Source organism: Colias croceus, chromosome 5 (assembly GCF_905220415.1).
Source record: "Colias croceus chromosome 5, ilColCroc2.1".
In the NCBI taxonomy this organism is placed as follows: domain Eukaryota; kingdom Metazoa; phylum Arthropoda; class Insecta; order Lepidoptera; family Pieridae; genus Colias; species Colias croceus.
In genome coordinates, this window is record NC_059541.1 from 2,518,360 (window position 1) to 2,541,433 (window position 23,074).

The 23,074-nt window shown below is 32.5% G+C and overlaps 1 protein-coding gene across 1 annotated transcript in view; it reads right to left on the reverse strand.

Moving 5' to 3' along the window:
• Positions 1–205: 205 nt before the first annotated feature.
• LOC123691572 (hemicentin-2-like) overlaps positions 206–23,074 on the reverse strand; it is a 168,002-nt gene continuing 145,133 nt past the window's right edge. Inside the window, exons 7-17 of the mRNA XM_045636008.1 lie at positions 22,250–22,404; positions 19,276–19,420; positions 17,432–17,562; positions 16,172–16,331; positions 10,339–10,490; positions 9,722–9,941; positions 8,457–8,672; positions 7,127–7,258; positions 2,316–2,420; positions 1,727–1,884; positions 206–456 (exon numbers count right to left, since the gene is read on the reverse strand). Of these exons, the coding sequence (XP_045491964.1) occupies positions 337–456; positions 1,727–1,884; positions 2,316–2,420; positions 7,127–7,258; positions 8,457–8,672; positions 9,722–9,941; positions 10,339–10,490; positions 16,172–16,331; positions 17,432–17,562; positions 19,276–19,420; positions 22,250–22,404 (1,694 nt within the window). The 3' untranslated portion in view covers positions 206–336. The remainder of the gene's footprint in view (positions 457–1,726; positions 1,885–2,315; positions 2,421–7,126; positions 7,259–8,456; positions 8,673–9,721; positions 9,942–10,338; positions 10,491–16,171; positions 16,332–17,431; positions 17,563–19,275; positions 19,421–22,249; positions 22,405–23,074) is intronic.

The window sequence follows — 23,074 nt, forward strand, 5'->3', positions numbered from 1 at the left end:
TTGCAATTGCATCTATTGCTTTTTAAAACTAGTCTGAATGTACTTTTGATTTGATGAATTAACTGTCATTCAGCGATTTTTGAGCATTTAAATCTTTTATCCAATTTGCTGTAAAATACGCTTCAGAAACTGTGTAAAAAACAGAAGTGTAACATGTTCTAATATAGTAATAAATGGTCATACCAATCCTAAATAATAAACAAAATCAATATTTATCCTATAATCTTCAATCAACATAGAAACTAGTCTAACAATAAACAAATTAAAAAATCTAACTTTACATCAATTTCCCATTGGGACTTTACAAGGATTTACTATATTAACATTAGGCTTAGTCTACACACAACTCTCTCTCGCGTTCGCTAGGAGTGGTGTCCTCGTCGTGACGACTTCTCTCCGCCGTGACAGAGTTCCGCTTGTCACGCTGCGTCGGTCCTCTCCTAGCGTGCCGATGCTCTATAACAATGGTTTAAGCGTTATAATGGTTTCCGTAAAATTCATAATTAATTTATGGTAGAATGTTTAAGCGGGACGTACTTAATATAGGTTAAAATATCAGGTTTTAAATCATTGATAAACGTGGGTTAGTGGGTGCCTTCAGAACACAATATTTTTTTATGTTCATTACGCAGCAAATTATGATGAAGATACACAAGTGATAACTGCGTTAAAAACAACCGACTTCAAACTTGCACTTGCAACATTAAAAATACAGACAAAAATGCTCATAAAATAAAAACTACTGGGCCTATCCGAATAAAATTTTTAAGGGACCAATTCGACACCATCCCGCATCGAACAAAAAAAGAATCACGTAAATCGGTTCAGAAACCTCGGAGTAATCGGTGTACATACATAAAAAAAACATACCGGCCGAATCGATAACCTCCTCCTTTTTTTGAAGTCGGTTAATAAATTGAACTAAAACATCGAACCATTATGATAACCATTTGCTATTTCACTACTAACATTATTTTCATACAAATTGGCCAAATCAAAAACAGCAAAGTCAACTGAATTGTTACAAAGGAAGTTTTGCGCACTACGCAATAAAGTGAACTCCTAGACAACAGCTTAGAAACGTGGTTGTTATAATATTAATCTAATAATGTCAAGGAACAAATGGAACGATGATGGAGGACGTGTTGGATCTCGTATCTGGTGAAATGTCGCTGTGATTTAACAAGCAGGGGACTTCTTATAGTTGTTATTTTATTGTGTCGAAGAATAGGCAGTGTCACGATTTTTTAGTTTTATTAAAAAATATGTAAGTTCTACAATATTACTGGAGAGCTTAGTATATTGTGCTCAAATGGTACGTTTTAATTTTCGGTTAAAGTGGACATTCAGTAAACCTTTAAGGAAAATTGACGAAATATACTGAAATAGAACTGGATTTCCAATATCCCATTGAAATCAATGGTACAAAAACCCATTGAACATTAATGATTTATCTCTTCTTTATCTCGTTTTACAAAATATTTGTTTTAGGTTAACATTTCGTCATCTATTCCTGCTAACATTCCTCACTTACTCGCAACTGAGTCAGGAAACAATTCCTGTGTACTGTTACTATTTATTTCGTGTTATTGAAGTGAAAATTCTTTAGGCGAGTTGAGAGTAAAATTTCAAGGTCACGTCATAGCAATACCGTCACGTCATGGAGTAGGGCAACGATTTTGGTACTTTTGAATGTTTTCAAAGAAGTTTCACTTGTTTGTCATACCTGAGCATCAGAAGCTGGAGTGTTCGGCGTGTGAGGCGTATTCGACCTCGTATCGTGTAAGCTATGCACGCTCCGGGAGGACCCCACGGGCGGGGACACCACGGCAGCGTAGGGCGGAGGCTCCGGTGGCCGTTCCAGGTCCCTCGCGCAATTATAATCTGTGTAAAATATTGAGACAATTATAGTTAATGATATATATCGATAACAATGCAATGTATCAAAATGATTGGGTGGGTGAAGTAATTGATCATTAGGATTGTATTTAATGTACACTAATTATTGTTCATGGTGTTGCTGTCTTCAAAAAGAGTATTTAAACTAAAGTTAAAAGTATTAAACGAAACTGCATGAAGTAAATAAATTGTCCCTACTTCAGCTTTATTACCATATTGAAATACATATTATACTTTTTAAAAATCTAGATAGTACTATCACTGGTACAACTCCAACTCGAAGCTACATACATCTATTTGAATACTTCAGATTCGATTACTCTTCATATCAAAGCAACAGAGCCATTACAGTCGCTCACAATTGTCAATAAAAGTATCACAGTTCAAAGCGTACAATAGAGAAACAAATACCTTACCTTTACCGAGCGGCACTACGTCTGGATTTTTGTCGTCTGTCTGTATGGGTGAATGGTTAGCACTTTGCATTGAGCCTTTATACGCCTTCACTGTTTGCACTGGCGCTGCAAAAGGATTTCTATTGAATAAAAGTATTCATGTTTTCATAACGCATTGTTTGGTTGAAGAAACCCTAGCGCGTGGGATGTTGTTTCACTGACGGCGTAAAGGGCTTGTGAGATTCTAGAACGTTCGTTATGATGCAATTTGAATAGAGTTTCAACTGTAACGACTTGTATTGAACAAAGAAAAATAATAAATGTTAACTTATTTGCACATAATAATATGTAGGTATGTAAGACAGGACCGCCTCCTTGGTACAGTGTTTGACGCGTGAGCGTAGAACCGAGGGGTCCTGGGTTCGATTCCCGGTGGGGACGAAGAAAAAAAAATGTCTCGGACTGGTAGGACACAGAAGGCTGATCACCTACTTGTCCCTAAAGAAAATTGATCAGAGCAACAGATGTATGCATAATTCATCTGCCCCTTACCCCACTACAGGGACACGGGACTTCACTTTTATGTAAAACAGGATTGTACGACATAAAACAATGTATAGCTGTTTTATTATGTAGTATTTACAGATGAAAAAGCAATACAATTTTTACACGCGCATCTGACCTCCAACCTCCGACTTTTTAATTGTATTGTAGTTTCGAAAGCTAACTTCTAAACCAACACTGCTACTAAATTACGTTTCAAAGAGATTCCGATACATTAAGACTATCAGTAAGAAATCACATATAGTATTATACCATACAATTTCATCTGTTCAAATGGCATATTGGATAATATGTAATCGTCACTTACAAGATCAGAACGTCATACACGGCAACATGAATGGATCTGTCAATCAATCTGCTCAAAGGACATTGGTTTTATGCATTGGTTAGCGTTTGCTAGGGACGGTTTGGTATGAATAGTGCGTGATTGGTTAGATACATGAATAACTGTAATTAGAATGTGTTGTGAAATTTGTTTAAACTTTATTTACCTATTTTGGCATAAGGCCATTGGGATTGTTTTATTTCTTATTGTTAACAGTCTTTATCTTTACATATTAGTCTCTAGATAAAGACTATAAAAAATTACATATAGCGACATACTAGATTGCATTAAATATTTACCTACTACATTAAAAAAGTATTCGCTGTTACGTACAAAAAGTAATAAGTAAAGTGGACTGTAACAGTAAAGCGCGTCACACACGGTGAAGATACTGTAATATTTTATGTTAAGATACTCTATTATAAAACGTTATAGTATCTTAAGGTATCCGGTATCACCCGAAATTTTTTCGGGTCATTTGTAGCAGGATGGCGGTTCTACAGGAGTCTTAGTACGCAATGACAAAAAGAAAAATGATGGTCAGAACGCTGATACCGGATACCTTAAGATACTATAACGTTTTATATTAGAGTATCTTAACATAAAATATTACAGTATCTTCACCGTGTGTGACGCGCTTTAATAGAAAACATTCAACATTTTCTTTCCATAATTCTCAACTATTATAACAAGCATTTTCAAATAATTATATTGAATAACATTAAAGCGAAACATTATCTTCTTGCTATATATTTTTGTATTAACGACGAAGTAATGAAGATCGTACGACATCAGAGGGAATTCCTCAAGGGCTTTGAATCATATTGAAATAGACTATTCGACTCCAAAGTAATATTGCTAAGAATTTATATTAATATTCCGTTTAAATTTCGAATCATTTCTGTTTCTTGATTTCGTCTAATGATTGGGAATGTGATTTTTCCTTAAACTAATTATAAATTAACTGAATACTGTTATGCGAAAAATTTATTACAGTAGGTAAGCTTTTTTTCAAAAAGCATAACTAAAAAGCAAATTAAATTCTGGATTAAATTGAGTAATAATTGATAATTCTAATTTGAAATTTCACTAACAAAATTCTTGCTATTTCCAGCTATATTTCTAAATGATTCGAAAACGATTGCTGATTTAAAAGGAAAATGTATTTTGACATTTACTACTCTAGCAGCAATGAAACATGAAGCAGGGGAAAACTACGTTTACGCTCATGTAATTGGCTTTCAAAAATCACCCCTCTTCTCTCAAAGGCTGCTCATTTGTTGGTTCAGAGGCAGATTAAGTAAATGATTCGGTTTACATTTTGTTTGATTCCTATAGATATATATTTCCTAGTTATGAATTATAAATGTTTAATAATTGTTTAAGTAAGTAGTAAGTAGGTAAGTATCGCCCATGAGCAATCCCAAAGCTAGATACCCCCTAAATTATTCAAATTAAAATATCAGATGAGGTTATTTACTGTGTTAATTATCTTTGTCGATCAGGAAGATAAATATGAAAAACATATGTTACACATACTTAGTTAATTTACACAAACATTCTAAAAATATGTTTTATTAATAAACAAGAAAAGCGTCATAAAATAATAAATAAATAAATAAAAAATTACTATTCGTCTCATCACAACATTAGGTAAATAGATACATTGCTTGCAAATACATTATAGTGAGTGAGCTTATATATTGAGATAGTGTTGCGAGAGACTGGTGACTGAAATAGGTTTCAAGGAACCTGAGGTACAAGTCACCAGGTCAAAATAACCTGTAGTAGTACCACCTCACACGAATTTTATGTAAAATTCACATGTCTAGCCGTGATAAAGTTACCTATATCACAGACAACCGATATTTTATATAAGTATTGAGCTTTGATGTCTCATCAATACCTCAGTATTGCTATATATCACGCCATTCAACACTTAGGATCCAAAATTTACCTGGTACTAACTCGGCTTAGCTTCAATCCAGAAATTATTACCTTCGCACCGTCAATGTAGACAATTTATGGCTACGGAAAATGTATAAATTTTTATCTAGCATGCACTCTCAAAATTTCTAGTATCAAATTTTGCTTCTGACTATCTTTATGCTTATTTTATACATTTAAACTGTATAACATTCGGTCTAGTGTACCAAGTTTTAAAAGTATGATACATTTGTTATAGGTACGTTTATAAAATAGTATCAATAAATTTGTCCACATAGCAATAGCAAATGATTTAATAAAACCATTAATTCACGCATGCATAGAATTTAGACTCAAACGAAATAAAACAGAGAGCAGTCAGCGGAATAGAAACAGTATTTTCCATTTTGTTGAATATGCCCGCAGAATATGCCTTTCTCAATGATAGAATTTATAACTCGAAATTTAATACTGAACTGTATAAATTTAAACACGATATTCCTTTTTGCGGTATTGGAAACTTAATAAAAATGTCTCTTGTGAGTGACGAAACATGCAATTTCTTAAGTTCGGGACATAAATCACATTGAAATGCAGAGAAATGTGTTGCGTTTCGGAATTCTAGACACGAGGGAATCTTTCTATTCTGCTAACCCTGGCGAAGATATTTCGGTATCCGCTTGTGCTGACATTTCAACAGAAGATTATTTATAGCGGCTTCTATTTAGATACTGCACTATTTTGTGCGCCATTAAATGAAATGGAAAAAAATATGTTTTTTTTTGTTAGACTTATTACGTTTACGTTTGTCAGTCTTTTGAATTGTTCTATGTCTATGATTGGCCTAGGTATGTCCGAATTTTCTTATTTTTAATAAATAGATCTGATATCTATACGTACAATATTTTAAAGTATAATAAAAGAAATTGTACTAAGTATACTTCATTTTCTGCGATGTGGCAAAACCTATTTTTAATTTGGAATACAGATAACTCATTGCCTTATTTTATTATTTATCTAGCCTTATTGGCTAGATATATAATAATTTAATCTTTAAGTTACATACTTTCATGGCGGGTGAACCCGGGCAAGCGTACCTACAATTGGAAAGAAAAAAACGACGTGTGGCACTCGGGGACTGCCGCGGTAAAGCTAATGCATGCTATGCCTTCAAGCCACACCTCCAACCGTCGGATTGGGGAGCGTGAGGTTTTTTCGTTACGGAATTTCTCGATTCGGTCAAGGCCCGCGATAGAAGCTATGCAATAGCTTAAAAAAAGGCACAGGAAATGAATGAATTTTGAACAAACATGTTACCTTGAAAAATAACCTTATTAACCTACTATTTAATGAATTGAATATTTTATTCGTAATTATTCATTTTATGCACGCAAGCAAAACCACGCGTGTATACACATATTTTCAGGTTTCAACAAAATATGACATAATAATGTACTTTATTACGTCACTGAATGTTTTACCGACTGCAATTAACTAATTAAGCATACGACCCATTTATGTGAAAATTGTCGCTAAAGGTGATAATCGCATCATAAAATTTAAACTTCACCCATTAGCGAGTTAGTACGATTGTAAAACACGCAAACAAAAATGGTCATTAACGCTGCATAGTTTTCGAAATTGTTTTATCACCTTTGTAATAATAAAATATAAATGTTTCCAATGAGATTATTAAAAGCTATGCTTATTCATAACCTGAACTAATGATTTAAAATCAATAAAAATAATAAAGCTTTACTCGATTGAGATTTGACTTCATCTCAAACAAGCTAAATTATTAAATGTAAAGTATGTCCTGCAAGAAAGTACTTATAAGTGAGAATGTTATATTAGAGGTAGAATATAGTTATTCGTAGCTTACATTTCTTATTTTTATTTATGTCAAGTTTTACTAGCTGTAAGGTGCATTATACAAAAAACAATTCAATTATTTTTATTTTTATGCCATATTGGCAGCACAATTAGTTAGTAAAAATATTATTTAAAATAGACATACCTTCATATTGCAACGGCCTATGCCGTTTCCTTGCCAACAACGCAATAGCAGTAAGTATGGCCAGAGTCACCACGATACCAGCTATGATGCCTAACGCCCAGCTGGTGTCCATCCCTGATGTACTCTTGGCCTCTGAAATATTCTTCTATTTAGTATCGAGTTTACGTAAATAAAGTAGCAAGCCTTACAGATGCTTTTCCAACAATAATATGCGAAGAATATTATGTTAATAACCAATAGTATCGCTTCAAACGCCAAACGCTCCCAACTTCAAACTAAATGAAGCGATATGATTGGGTATTTACAAACACATTCCTTACTATACATCCTCGCACATTATTGAATGAAAAGCACCCTAAACGCGCATAAACTTTCTACTGAAATGTGTAAAGTAGAGCGGTATAACTTTCAACGCTTTCATAGTATAAATTATTAATATCAGAATCATAAAGCATACAATTTCTAGTCAGAACTAAAAAAGACCTAAGACATCATTACCATCAAATTAAAAACCACCCACTATTTTGCCGTATTAAACCGAACTCATTAAGAACCCGTCAGTTCTTTTTAATATGAGTTGAACTATATCTGTTTAACTTAACAAAAAGTTATACAGTATGAAACTAAAAGGTTCTTTCTATAACCTGAGCTCTATTGAATTCTGAAGAATTTCATCGTCGGATTAAAATACAGCTTAGTTTAAAAATGAATTCTAGAACTATTCCTAAGCATCTTCAGCGGTTTTTGCATTCTGTTGCATAATGTATTCTGCACAATAACAATGTTCTACGATAAAATATGTAGCTTTATAATTTTTAATCTACCGTTTTTAATTTATCTTCATAACATCGTGGTCTGTATTGTATTATGCAACTTTACTTATGGAGCAAATGAAATATATGGCTGTAGGTCCGATCTATTTGCGCGCTACGTTTTACATAATAATATTTTCTGCTGACCTAAATTAAAAATATGTGTCGTTTAAAATACTTCCCTATATTACATAACATACTAGCATAATATTATATTTATCTATATAAGTGTTTGTTTAAAATTATATATATATATATATATGTATGTTTATCAGCCATCTGGGTGCCATAACACAAGCGAAAGCTTAGTATGGTATCAGATCGTGCCGTGTGTGAAAATTATCCTAAAATATTTATTTATTTATTATTTATTCAAATATAATAAAGTTTATTCAGCTCAAAAATACATAGACACTTTTCACAAATTTTTTACAAAAAAAGAGCTCACACAATTCAATTTCACGTAGCGAATTCAGACTAATTCGAAACAGTCACGTGAACACTTGACAGCTAATTACCTGTATGCAAGGCAAGCCTCGACAGTGTGTGCACTCTCATAGTGGTAACTTCAGACCGTCCCCGCGCGTTGTTTGCGTAGAAGGCCAACTTCAACGCCTTCCCGGAACCGAGCCCTTGTAGCTTCCACACCGGGGTAATAGTTGAGACGTTGGCTATTAGCTCGCCCGCCTCCCATACTTCCACGAAATACGTCGTTTGGAGGCCGCCGTCGTAACCTTGGAAGAAGTAGAGTTTTTATATAACGCTTGTTATTTTAGTACCTAAATATACATTATATTTACAAAATATAATTTCGAGAAACGTAATTTATGATTTCTATTTTTTTGAAGGAATCATGACAGATTTTAAGGTGAGCGTATTTTGCTTGAGTATACAAATTAAATGAGAATTTCCGATTATGATTTGCGAATACAATACAATTCGAAGTAATTATAAATAATTAGAATAAGCAGCTGCATATTTATTTTTACTGCGTCGTTGGTGTCAAAACACGCAATAAATAACTGTTTTTGTAATTTCCTTATATACGAACATCTTAAAAATTCATACACCAGTCTCAGAAATTCAGTAAAAAACCGGTACAACACAGGTGAAATTTTATTACATGTAAGACTGCATGTCGCTCTATATAATATTTACTTCTTATTCTCAGAAGCACTTTGCATGCTACGTATATGTTATTTAATATGTTGTATATTTAATGGAACGAGAAGCCTTATTAGAGCCATAGTTATAGCAAGTTAATATTAAACTTTAAGGAAAGCACAAAATTTAATGGGTTGAGTGGTGGAAAATGAACTATATATTTTTTTTTTAATTTTTTAATAATTATTGGATAATTTCTCAATATAACCACTTTTATTAACAAGACGTAAGCAAACTATACTTCTTAATACAGTATAGTTTAGTAGTGGATTAGAAGACATCGAAGATTACTGACTTTAATTTTATAGAGTCATATCACTGTAATGTTCGGTTTATGATAATTATAAGTCTCTAAAAATTTGCCAATCTCAAGGAAGCTTCATCATTATAAATAAACTACAACTTAGGCCCTCTTCACGATCGAGAATGTTGGCCCAGCAAATTATCGTCGATGTTTGCCGCCTTCACGGCGATTATGAATAAAAATCTACAATGACGGCCGATCATAGACATTTATGCCTACACTGATTCGTGATTGCCTCTACTCGCCCAACGCTGCCCATTGTGAAGAAGACCCCATCAATGTACTTACATAAATATGTTCATAACAACAACTTACCAGCCGCACATCGTAATTCCGCGGAATCATCCGTCAGATTCCTAGCTGAACAATTAGTTGGCGGATCTGGCTTCACAGCCGGCAGCATGGTATATCTACATGGCTCGATCTGCTGGCCCGCTAGGTTTGTGGCACGACACGCTAGCGAGCCATAGTCGGTTTCTGCGGTCGGCGTGTATGTGAGTACGGAACGGCCTACGCTCGTGACCGTGAATTTACTCTGTAAGAAAGGTGTTTCTATAGTGTGTTAATAGGAAAGTGTAATTAAAGAATTATATTTTTTTGAGCAATGTGAAGGTGGAATATTATTTTAGAATTCATACGGAGTTTTAATATTAATCTCACAAAAGGCGAAATTATTAATTAATTTCAAATTCAAGGCATCATTTTTTCATAATACCTGATGAACGATTTTCTAAAAATGGTTAATGTTTGTTAGCCAGTTGTTATTTGTTTAACATTAACTATTCTCACAAGCTTTTTTAGTTTAAATTTATTTAAAACCGGAATCAGCTTTCGTCTTTTTGTTAATTTTTATAAAGTCTCTATCATAATGCTAGAGATTAATTCAACTTTTGAGTCAAGTACTTATAACACTATATTATATGTCTACTTACAGGATCAATCTCCTTAGTCCCCATGGTGTTATTTAGGACCCATTGGAAGTTCTTTGGTGGTGGAAACGCGTCGACCTCGCACGTCACCCGCGCCGCTTCGTTGATAGCAGCACCCACTATAGCTGTCATTGTGTTCTTGCATACTGGTTTATCTGTAGGAAATATATAAATATTTTGTATGAAAGAAAGAAAGAAAAAAAGAGTGTCTACCCTTGTACACGTGTCAGAAGTGAAACATCTTTGACAAGATTCAAAGATAACGAAATCGTCCAATCGTCAAAATCCGTTGCGTAGTTTTAAAGATTTAAGCATAGTAACAGAGAAAGCGACTTTGTTTTATACTATATACAGTATAAGCTAACCTTTTGTATCTTATATTATTTTCTCAGTATGAAGTAAAGATACGGAGAAAAATATAAATTAGTGGAACAGCAAACAGAACAAGGTCAGAATATTATGTCTTAAAAGGACAGAAAGCTTTTGTATTACACCAGGGAAGGCTGATTCTTGGTTTTAAAATAAATTGTTTTAATATACAATATAATTAATATTCTATGATAAGTGCTTGTTTTTGTGATATTTGGTTAACATTAAACCATGGTAAAATTATTTATAGTCATTATAATGAATCTTCTAGGTATATCTACGCTATTTAATTTAAGAGTAAGGAATTTTCTTACAGAACTCTTAAGAAATTGAATTAAAATGAAACGAGAAGATTTTTATCTTCTCGTTCATTAAATAACATAAAAATTAAGTACTCATCAGCATTAATCATTTATAACATCGGAAATAACATCAAAAAAACCTTTAAAAAAATTACATTCCACCCATTAACAAAACACATTTTCCTTTGACTGCGGTATTTTCATTGTGTGTTGTGATTCAGAGCACTTGACATTTTTTTTGCTCTTATATGATCACGTTCCCACTTCATACAACGCCGGCGGCAATGCCGTAGAGATGTGTAAAAATAACTTTGTAACATCACAGCTCAAATATAACGTCACTGTTATTTTTAGTAACAGTCACAGCCCGTTAACTCGGTTAAGTACGCATGAAGTTTGATTGTTTATCATATGAACGTATGGTATGCAATTAAACTGTTAACACTGAGATGAGTTGTAACATACGATGTGCATTGTTACAGATTATACAAAATATATAGAAATAGAAACGTTTTGTAGGACTAATAATACCTTCAATGAGAAGGTAATATAAGATATTTTGCTAATGATTGTCTAAACTGTTTTAATCACACTCAAAGTATCACTATAACATTACAATAAAATCGCACACCGATCTCAAATGTATGGACATAGCGGTAGGCAAAGAACTTTTACTACCTGCAAATACTTTGTGAATTTATTGTCAGTGAAAGTCACTAGTAGCAACTCCAAGGAGAGCTCACTACAGAGACTACAGAAATAAAACAATGTACTAGGTACGTTGTTAAAGTTAAATTACCTACGGAAAAAGGTCTTGCCGAGTTTTTCGCTCTTTCCCATTGTTTGGAGTTGTAGGATCGAATTCAATGAGCCGTTGTATGTTTGTTAGGAGTAAGTTTGGGAGAATTTATTGGTGTGCTGGATATTATTGCAAATCGTGACGTCACTAGACATTTGAACGTGTCGTTTATTTTATAAAGTGTTTGGAATATGTGTTGGGGATGAAATTATCGGATTTTATTTCAATTCTATAAAAATTGAATAGTCTATAGGTAATGTATTATTGTATGGCTTAATATTAAATAAAACTGCTTTAAACTACCATGATTAGTTTTTTTATGGGCACGGTTTAACTTTACCATGTTAATCTCTGAATTCTCTGAATGTTTTATGTAGATATTGATAAAAAATTATTTCAAACTAAATATCTGAGTTAGTAAATAATTCGATAGAATCCAGTCCACGTAATGTTTGCGTGATTTTCCGCAGTAACTAAAATTTCAATATAAAATTACAACTGAAAATGTATTTTTGCTAGTAAATGACATTTAGAAATGACATTGGTTTATAGCGCTTTTTTGTTTAGTTTTATGCGATTATTATACCCGTGATTTTGCTCGCTCTAAACTGTTCAAAATAATTAAAGGAACGAATCGAACCAATTCAAATACGTTTAAAAGAATTTAAATATTACTTTATTTATCGTGGAAAACTGCTTGTTCGGAGACGTAATAGACCTTTATACAGTTTTAGGTATACCTATCTATTTATAATTTTAAATAACCAATTGTTTATAATTTACCTTAAAATATATATTTTTTATGTCAGCATCAATAATTGCTTTTAAAATTACTTTATTTATCACACCACTACATGAATATTTCACAATATGATTTATGGTAATTTAATTATAAAATTTTGTGAGAGACTGACTGGAACCTTCTGTTTACCTTTGTAGTACGTATCTACTATATTTTATTTAATTTCCAAATTATAAATAAACAAACAATATATGCCATCATTTTAAACGGAAAACTCGGGCAAGGGATACCCTATTATCCTGTATTTTATAATCAAATTAATACCATGATACGTGTGAAGAATCATTCAATTCAATAAGTCAAGGATAACAAATTAAATCGTATTGTAGAAGCCATAAAAGTGTTTGTTTACACAACATAGTTCCATTACCTTATTAATTTGTTTTCAATTTATTTAAAACTAGCTTACCACCCGCGGCTTAACCCGCCGCTAAAAATAATAAATTGTATACTAAAACGTAAAGAGAAAGCTTTTTAATCACTCTATCTATTTAAAAAAAACGCATAAAAATCCGTTGCTTAGTTTTAAAGATTTAAGCAAACAAGAGGACATGGGGACAGAGAAAGCGAATTTGTTTTACACTATGTAGTGATTTTAAATTTTGTTATGGAATATTGACAAATTCGATACAATAAATACGTATTAACAAGTCTATATAACTGCGTTAAAAACAACCGACTTCAAACAGAATCAAACTTGCACTTGCAACATTTACAAATACAGACAAAAATGCTCATAAATTAATAACTACCGGGCCTATCCGAATAAAATTTTTATGGGACCAATTCGACACCATCCCGCATCGAACAAAAAAAGAATCACGTAAATCGGTTCAGAAACCTCGGAGTAATCGGTGTACATACATAAAAAAAACATACCGGCCGAATTGATAACCTCCTCCTTTTTTTAAGTCGGTTAATGACATGTCAAGTGTGAATACAATACGATATGATCAGACTGAATACCAGTTGAGTACCTCTTTGTAATCTTCGACACCAGCGCTGCTCAGCAATTATTATGAGAGTTTATCAATACATTATTCATATCAGATTTTAAATATAAAGTATGGATTGAGGCAATGAAAACAAAATGTCACAGGAAGTGTGATTTTTCTTGCCATTTAATGTTTTCGATTGACTATATGCCACCCTCTGTATATTCCATGGTGTTATTATGATGTTTATTATGTAATTGAAAGTTATGTAAAGGTCCTTGTTGAATCTATACTTAATATTATAAAGCTGAAGAGTTTGTTTATTTATTTGAACGTGCTAATCTCAGGAACGACAGATTTGAAAAGTTCTTTCGGTGTGAGATAGCCTATTTCTTGAGGAAGGCTATAGGCTATATTATATCATCACGCAAAGACGAATAGGAATGGAGCAATCAATCCGGAAACCGCGAGGCACAGCTAGTAAATAAGAAGCGAAAGCTTTATAGTAATGCATCTAAAACAGTAAATAACTAATTGTTAATTTACAATGCGCAAAATTTTGTATATCCTTTTTATCCTTTTTTATAAAAATAAATTTGAAAAGATAAATAACATCATAAGCATCATAAAATAATAATTATAGATTACTTAGAAATAATAATTATATCTTAAAATTAGTTTAGAGCGGAAAACATTGAACATTCCGAATTCACGATTAATCAATGAAAAACAATACTAACGAACGGACGAACTCGTGGCTAGGTTTATGTTAATAGTTTCATCCCATTTGCATGTGGCTGCATATTACATCGATTCATCTTGTCATCACTACGTTGGATTAAATTTGAAGTTCTGAGATCTCATTTATGTTGTTATCATCCTTATTTAGTTTACTCCACTACTGCATGGAATATAATTATTAATTTCCCAAAGCATTATGTTCAGATCTTAAAAACTACAGAATGAATTTTCATGCGGTTTTTTCAATACACAGAGTGATTCAATAGGAAGGTTTTACATAACATGCACTTGCACTTAAGTAAGGCCAGGGCGGGTCGCTAGAGTAATTCAAAGGGCAGGTGTCGATGTATACAGGGTGTAATCGTTAAGTGTGCACAGGCGATTATTCCGTAACTATTAAAGATATCAAAAAACTTTAAACTGATATCGAAAGTATTTAACCTAATGAGTAAAATGGCCATAATAAATTTTTAAAAATAAAACGAGAAATATCTAAAAAATTAACTTGAAACCCTCCCATACATTTAGTATGAGATACGAATATCCCATGTACATGGGTTGATCCAAAAGTAATGATAATCAATATTAAACAAGGTCATTACAGTTATAATAATTATGTAGTTCTCTAGATAGTCTTCTAACTAGAAAATATACTTAAATATTTTTTTTCCTAAACTTAAAAAAAAAAACTTTGACTTCATCCACAAAAACTCCTCCACGCGGCCATCACTTCGCTGTCGTCTTAAAATAATTTATTGCTAAGAAAGTGTTTCTTGTGCCAAGGAAAGAGATAAAAGTAAATAGGAGCTAGATCTAAAAAATAGGGTAGGTGTTCAAGCATTTGTAATGCCGATTTTTGAATGGCAGCCATCGCAACTGACGCTTTGTGATCTGGTGCGTTGTCTTGGTGAAACAGCGTTCAGGTCCGCAGTTTGCCATATCTCTTTTCCTTACTAACCTACCGCAATCTTTTAATTTGGTCTGTTTAGTAAGAGCCCAATAAAGTGGCTAACTTTTTAAAATATTCCACCATAATAATTATTCCTTCAGCGTCCCAAAAAACTACCGCTTTAATCTAACCTACTGATTTTCACTTTGAATTTCTTCATTGTCACTTTGGAAGCTCGCATCCAGGACATTGATTGTTTTTTGGTTTCAGCATAAACATGGTGAACTCGGGTAACGTCCATGATCACAAAACGTAACAAAAAATTATCCTGATATCATTAAAAATTTAGAAATTTACCCTCTACATGTCGAATCGTTGTTTCTTCTTTTTGTCGGGAAACATTCTGACACGCACGGTTCACATTCAAATTAATGTAAATAATTGGAAACGTGAACTGTTGATATGATTTTTTTGTGATTACTTAGTGAATACATGAGCAAGCAAAAAACATTTATTTTATATTTTTATGTGCACAGGAAATACCCAATTATCATTACTATTGGATCAACCTAGTAGAAAGTATGAAAGATTTTAGCTTTTTCTTTCTTTTTTTGGTTTTCTGCTTTAATTACTTCGCAAATTTGAAGGGAAGTTCATTTAGAAACTGTAAATAGAGCTCCTCATTGTATTGCACAATGTGGACATCACTTCGAAAATCTGCTATGAATACAAAATGTATGGGAAATAAAATGTATGGGAGCGTTTAATGTAACATTTTTGGATATTTCTCGTTTTATTTTTAAAAATTTACTATGGCCATTTTACTCATTAGGTTAAGTACTTTCGATATCAGTTTAAAGTTTTTTGGTATCTGCAATAGTTACGAAATAATCGCTTGTGCACACTTAACGATTACACCCTGTATAACGTGCATAATTCTACCCGTGCAAAGCCGGGTCGTTAGTTACTCAATAACTCAATAAGTTTCTCAATACTTACAAATAACTTGCAAAGTGACCGGTTCAGACCGACCATCTCCCTCAACATTCGACGCTATACAGACGTACTTCCCAGCCTGCTCCCTCGACACTCCTTGCAGCGCTAAATGGGCAGATCCAGCAATCACTCCCGCTCGCTGATTGTGCGTCATTACTTGGCCCTGGGGAAATAAATATTAAATTAATAATACTGAGGTATCACTCTTTCTTCTATCACTTATATCATTTCTATGAATAAATAGATATTATTTAAGTCTTTAAGTGACCTCTGATGATTTTCATGATTGACAGGCTGGATAAATTTGAACTGATATGACGATTACAAATAGAAATAGGCTTGAACGTGGTGCAACTGACGACGATGAAAAACACGTTCGTATAATTAGTGCAGAAATAAATGCACTTCTAAATTAGTTTTATAGTGTTCAATTTGATTAATACAAAACTCTGTACATCATCAATAATATAAAGTTTTTATTTTAATGAAATTAAAAGTAATTTTAAACCTTATTAAAGGCTCTAAATTCGTTACACATTTAATCACTCAGATCAGAGTCAAATCGTAAAACAGTGTATAAAAATGTAGAGGTCAAATCAATGTTAAATTATATTATAAAAACACGCAATAAACGTAACTAAAACTAAAATTATTGACCGCAGAACTTTAATCAAAGCCGCATAAACTATATAAGTCAACTTATTAATAACTTTCAAGCTGTCTACAACTTGTAAGTATTATTTCACGTAAGTATAAGTTTGATAAATCAATCTTAAGAGTTATATAGAGGGCAGACCCTTTCACAAAATAAGAACACCTAGCTAAAAACTTGACATATGAGTGACTTGTATGTGATAGAGTTTACAAAAACAATAATAAAATACACTACTGACTAACCTTTTAAAGAATTGAAATTGCAATTCATTTACTTTTGTTGTACATAGAGAAAGATCGAGGTAAGGCCTTAATAAGGTCTTTTAAATACTACAGAAATAACATTCGTCATTGTTTTTTACCCGGATACCAGTAGTGAAACGGTGCACTCTAGCTAGCAACATCAATTAATATTATTGTAAACGCAAAGTCAGAAAGAGAGCTATGTCTATTTGTTACGGATTCACAGCACTGATTAGGGATGAGATTTGCAACGAAAATAATTAAAGTTCTTATACATATTAATTTTATTTTCAAAAATCACCCCAAAAGGATTAAAACAAAAGTTTCCGTGGTTTTGCATACACTATGTATATAGTTAACACTTACATTATGTTCCCAGACAACTTTATACGCGGGCGGGTTCGCATTGACCCCACAGTCGAAGTATACGTCGTCACCCTCTTCTATGTCATTGGGGTTCAACGTGGACCCCAGTTGTAACGTCACTATGGGCATGACTGGAACAAAATAGAATATTAGTTTTTAGGCAACATTAATGCACTTAATTTTAAGATATACTTAGGTTATTTAACAGAAAGGTTAAGGTCTATGTACAGCCAAACTGAAGAATAATAATAACTAAAGTAGGTAGTTTATTAACAGTAAAATGTATAATTGTAATATTCATTATAATTGTACTGATGACAAAATGATTCTGATTGTTAATTTTGTATCATAAGAAAATGACTTGACTAAATAATACTGCTACTAATAAATACTAATTTAAATTAAGATGTTTAAAGAGCCTTATTTCAATAATAATCATTCATCATTCACTGCGGAATAATTAACCAGTTTATTATGAAGTCTTAAAAATGTTATTATAAATTAAAAGGCGAAAGGAAAAACTAAGCGTCTAAGATTTCATAATTTCTAAAGCTTCTAACGTTTCAAGGGAATTTACGATAAAAATATAGTTTATGTCGATCTTAAAGCTACAAGACAAGGATTCCCGGGGGCGGGACTTAAGATATTTCCCATCAATTCGTATTATATTTAGGCGTTCTTTGTATTGGCACTTCAGCAGAGTGGTTTTTCATTAACTTGTGACATTTTGTTAAGTAATTTTTCGGGATGTTTAATTCTCTTTTTCTATTTCTTCTATCTTACAAAACATTATAACAAGATAGTGACAAAAAGAAAATTGATAATTTGTCTTTTGTTTACGTCATTTCAAATAGAGGCTTAATAGTAAAGAATAAAATTTTTGTTTGTAGATCAAATATTTTTTCTACTGATTAAGCTGAATATAAGTCTTTGTCTTCGTCTTAGATTTTGATTCAAAGTCGTCGCAATTTAGATTTTTGATTCATAAATTCAGAGTTATTCTGCTTCTCTGATTTCATACATTGAAAGCTCATTGTAACGTCTTTTACTAGATAACAAGTGAGCTTTCAAAGCTTTCTCAGGTATATTTGATACACATCTAGCGTATCAATTATCACAAAGCCTTACATAATTTTTTTTTTTTTTTTTTTTTTTAAAGTATTTTATTTATTTATTTATTTTTTAATTTACATTGATGCAATCATAAACTCATTCGAGTTTATTAGTATTAAATGTATCAATTAATGTAGATATCAATGTAGCTGCCCCAGCAGCCATTGTTCTGCCCCATTGCCCCTTTTATTTTTTTTTATCTATTAAAACCTTTCTTCTGTCTTAACAAAAATTAAAAAAAAAACATTATCTAATTATATCGATACTAAATAGAATAAGTATTTTCAAATTCTCTTGTCGTATCTTTCTTGTCTTACTCGTTTTACATAATATTAATGCATAATATGTAGTTGTAGGTATTATTAGGCATATTTTAGGCGTCACGGATGAATTCTACACATACCCGTGGCCCTGTCGCTGATGCGGCTTGACGGAACACAGTGGGGTTTTGGTCGGTAGGAATCCGACATAACCCACGGCCTCTTCCCCGGAGACCATGGGTATCTATGCAAGATTTCCCCACTAAAAAAAAAAAAAAAAAAAAAAAAAAAAAGGCATATTTTAGGCCCGATCGTTCAATCCTTGCTAAACCTCTAATGAATTATAACACATTCAATATCCAGGCAATCAACATCTTTAAATGTTCGTCTAACAATATTCCGATGAGGTCTAACCAAGAATTGAAAAATCTACTATAGTTGTACTCGTAGATTTTATAGACAAATACTTACAATGCAAATCCAATTTGATACTAGTCTCGAGTGTGGCGTGTTCCAATTTGGTGTGAGCAGCTCGACATTTGAGAGTGCGCCCGTCGTCCTCCATACGAGGCGTCCACCGGAGGAACGATATAGTTTCGTTACGGTCCTCCGAGTCCTGGGGAATTGTTTTTAGATTTCTTTGTATTGGAGATAGTGGGAAGTACGTCATGTAAAGTTAAAATTAGTGGTTAGGTGAAATCATTAGGAAGCAAAAGTTGATTATGATTGGGATGAATGAATGGATGAATATGATAAGAGTTACAAAACAAACAGACTTGTATCGTATAGTCCTTGATGCTTGGTCCGATCTTGTTTTGTTAGTTTTGTAGCTATAATAATATTATGGCCTTAAGGGTTTGGTCTAGTAGTGCAAACAAATGCATCCTGTCATCCTATATGTAAATAATACAAATGTACTAAGGGAAAGTTGCTCCACTTAATTTTTAAAAATTAAATCATTCGTATGCATAATTTAATATTCGTAATAAGTACCTAAAATGACAATTTGAAACAATTTTCGTGAAAATTACACCGGGTGATTCTTTTTATCAGTACACAAAATTTGCGAATACGTTCTATCAAATTTTGTATATCATAAAAAAAAATGTAATGTTTGTGTAAAAAATTATAAAATAGAAAAATGCGCAAATGAAAACAAAAGATATTTATTTTTGACTAGCTTCCGCCCGCGACTCCGTCCGCGTGGATGTCGGTGTTCGCGTGGATGGTTTATTTCTCCATTTTGAACTGGGAAGACGTTTCTCACTAAATTAATATTAGACGATTATGATTCACTCCAGTCCAAACAGCAAATAAGCAGGCTTCTGCTTCTGCAACGTTTAGTTGTCCCTGAATTTGGAAAAAATAGTCATGTTTCTTATCTATGACAAAAGTGTTATTTTTTTGCATTGTATTTCAAATATTAAATTTTTTATTTTTAACCGCATCTTCCGCATTCATGTATTTGGCCGGAATTAGACATTTAACTTCTACTTACTAGTCCCATTTTCCTTTCTTGATATGGGAATGTATAAAGTAATTTTTTTAGATATTTCTCGTTATACTTTTAAAAAGTTATAATTGTCATTTTGCTCATTAGGTAAAGTAATTTCGATATCCGTTTTAAGTTTTTTGATACCTGCAATAATAACGTCATAATCGCCTGCATATACTTATCGATTACACCCTGTATACAATCCACCATCCACATTCATAATGTTTTCCTGTCCTCCTCTCCTTTACATTTTAAATGAGTAAATCTGCTACCACTGAAGGATGTTTCATTGTGATCAGCAAATTTTCACCACTGTTGTCGATTATTTGTTTTTCATTTTTAATCAGCAATTGGGAATCATCAGTTTTATTTTTTGCAGATTGGTGATGTACCCTAACAATACGTCGAAAAGGGAAAGCATCAACGAATTATCGTTTTCGTCCTCTTTTTTTATTCTTCGCGTCTCTGTTACTTGTGTTTGTTTAGTTCTCAACACCTATTGAATTTTCTATGTTATTGTGATCTTCCATTACATCTGAGTTTTGATGATGTGATGATAATCCATTCGTTTTAATATTGGTACTTAGAGGTCTAAACTAGAAATGGTAGACTAAATTTGTCAGCGCGTCTGTAAGATCAGAATATAAAACCAACATCCTGTATTTAAGTTACAAAATTAATAATCAAATAACATGCCGCTACGTTCAAAATGACTAGAAGAAAAAATTAAAACACCTCGACATATTTGGAATTTTGGAGTAAACAAATCATTTTTCCCGTATGTCCCAAGTTCAAGTTCTCAATACAAGTTTATATTATGTTTCGTATTTCTCAAACGAAAAATAAACATTTTTGGAACTTCAAAAAAAAATTATATTATAAGAAAATTTATGAGCTTACTTTAGTTTTAAAGAAATATACATCCCTTTACTGACACCCCGTAAAATAACGAAATTTTTGCCAATCACCTTTGGTTTCATTAACTTTATGTTCGAAGATAATTTTTTTTCTAGTAGTTACACGCATATTTTTTTCGTTTATTTTCCATATCGAAATCAAATGTTTAAAAATACGAATATTTGCACAAAACTAAGATAAAAATAATCAATTAACAAAAATATTAAATTTAATGAAGTAGAGCAACTTTCACTTCGGTATGAAGGAAAATCGAGCGTAGAGCACACGTCAGAACGCTCCGGCCCAAGGAGCGCGACTAAAGAAATTCGCTAGGATTTTTCCTACTTATTTTAAATATTTTTTTAATATTTAAAGAATTATCAAAATTCAAAAAAAATTTTTTTAAAGGTTTATTACTCATTCAACTCGAATAAATTAATGGAAAAAATAACTTTTAGCAGTATTTATCAATAGTTTTTGTAAGGCAAAAAATGGGAAATTTAATGAATTTATAACGTTCTAATTAGGAAAATCATAAGTTTTTCGGCAATTGTATTCAGCAGATTTTAATAACGACTATATAAGGATAATAATGCGCTGATCAAATTGTATAAATTGTAATCGGTTGCAACGTAGTGAGTGCACAAACTTAGCTCGAAATGTCTTTGGGGGAAAGAGACTTATCTTGAAGGCCTGATTAAGGTAACATAAAGTAACTTTATAAATGTGAAAAAATTCATGCGCATTGCGTATATAACACTAATTGATAAACAAGAAAAAAAAATTCAGTTTATCATTTCAATAGCCGGGAAAAAATTGTCAAATAACTTGTTGAAAACGCAATTTTGCTAGACTGCAGCCTTAACATATGATCGAAGTCTCTTATATATTATGTCATTCCAATATTCTACAAACGATAGTACGATAATACAATATACTAATATTTTAACATAGACACCTACTTATAAATCGTCTCTAAACTCCACGTTATACGGCTTATCTTGTATTATTATCTATTATCTGATTAACTCGTTGAACCTCTTCATAACATACCTTTTGTGGATCAGTGACAGCCATCTGCTTGTTATCAAGCCACCACGTGATGGTAGCTGGCGGTCGAGCACCAACCGCTCTGCAAGCTAGTTCTGCTTCATTCCCCACAGATAGAGGCTGCTCTCTTGACAGGATCTCCACTAGTAACGGCCGTACTATAGAATACATGGATTAAAGATAATAATTACTTTATTTAATAATATTTATTTATACAAAAACACAATCATTAATCGAAATTATGCTGTGAACAGTTCAATACTTTTCACACAATTTTATGCTTGTAGCTATTTACTATTCTTTTATTTATTAGGTACTTTAACTATCCAAATTGCCCAAAATATTCATATAATCAAAAAATATCTAACATGCGACAACACTATTAGTCACAATTTCAATGACATTTCTGTATCGCGTCGCAGTTCAGTGCCTAACGTAATTCTGAAAAACGCTGATGGAAACCTAACATTTATTTTCATAACACTATTAACTAAATTACAGAAGAGCGTTAAAGTCTAATGGAACACAAAAAGTTATAACACAACAACGTAGAATATTAAAACAATGTCACGATTCGAACATTAAGCGAAAACAAAGGCATCGCCATCCATTAACATTAGTAAGTGGAGTGAAAAGCCCACGAAACCATAGAAAACTTGTACTACAAGAAAATTACGGGTCACATAATGATAATGAAACATAATATCCTGGATTTCAGCGGTGTTTCGGAACAATGCGCGGCAATGTGTACTAACGAATCTGTATGAGACGGAGCACAAAAGAAATCTGTAAGCTGTCGTCATAATATCAGAGATTATTTGAGAGTCG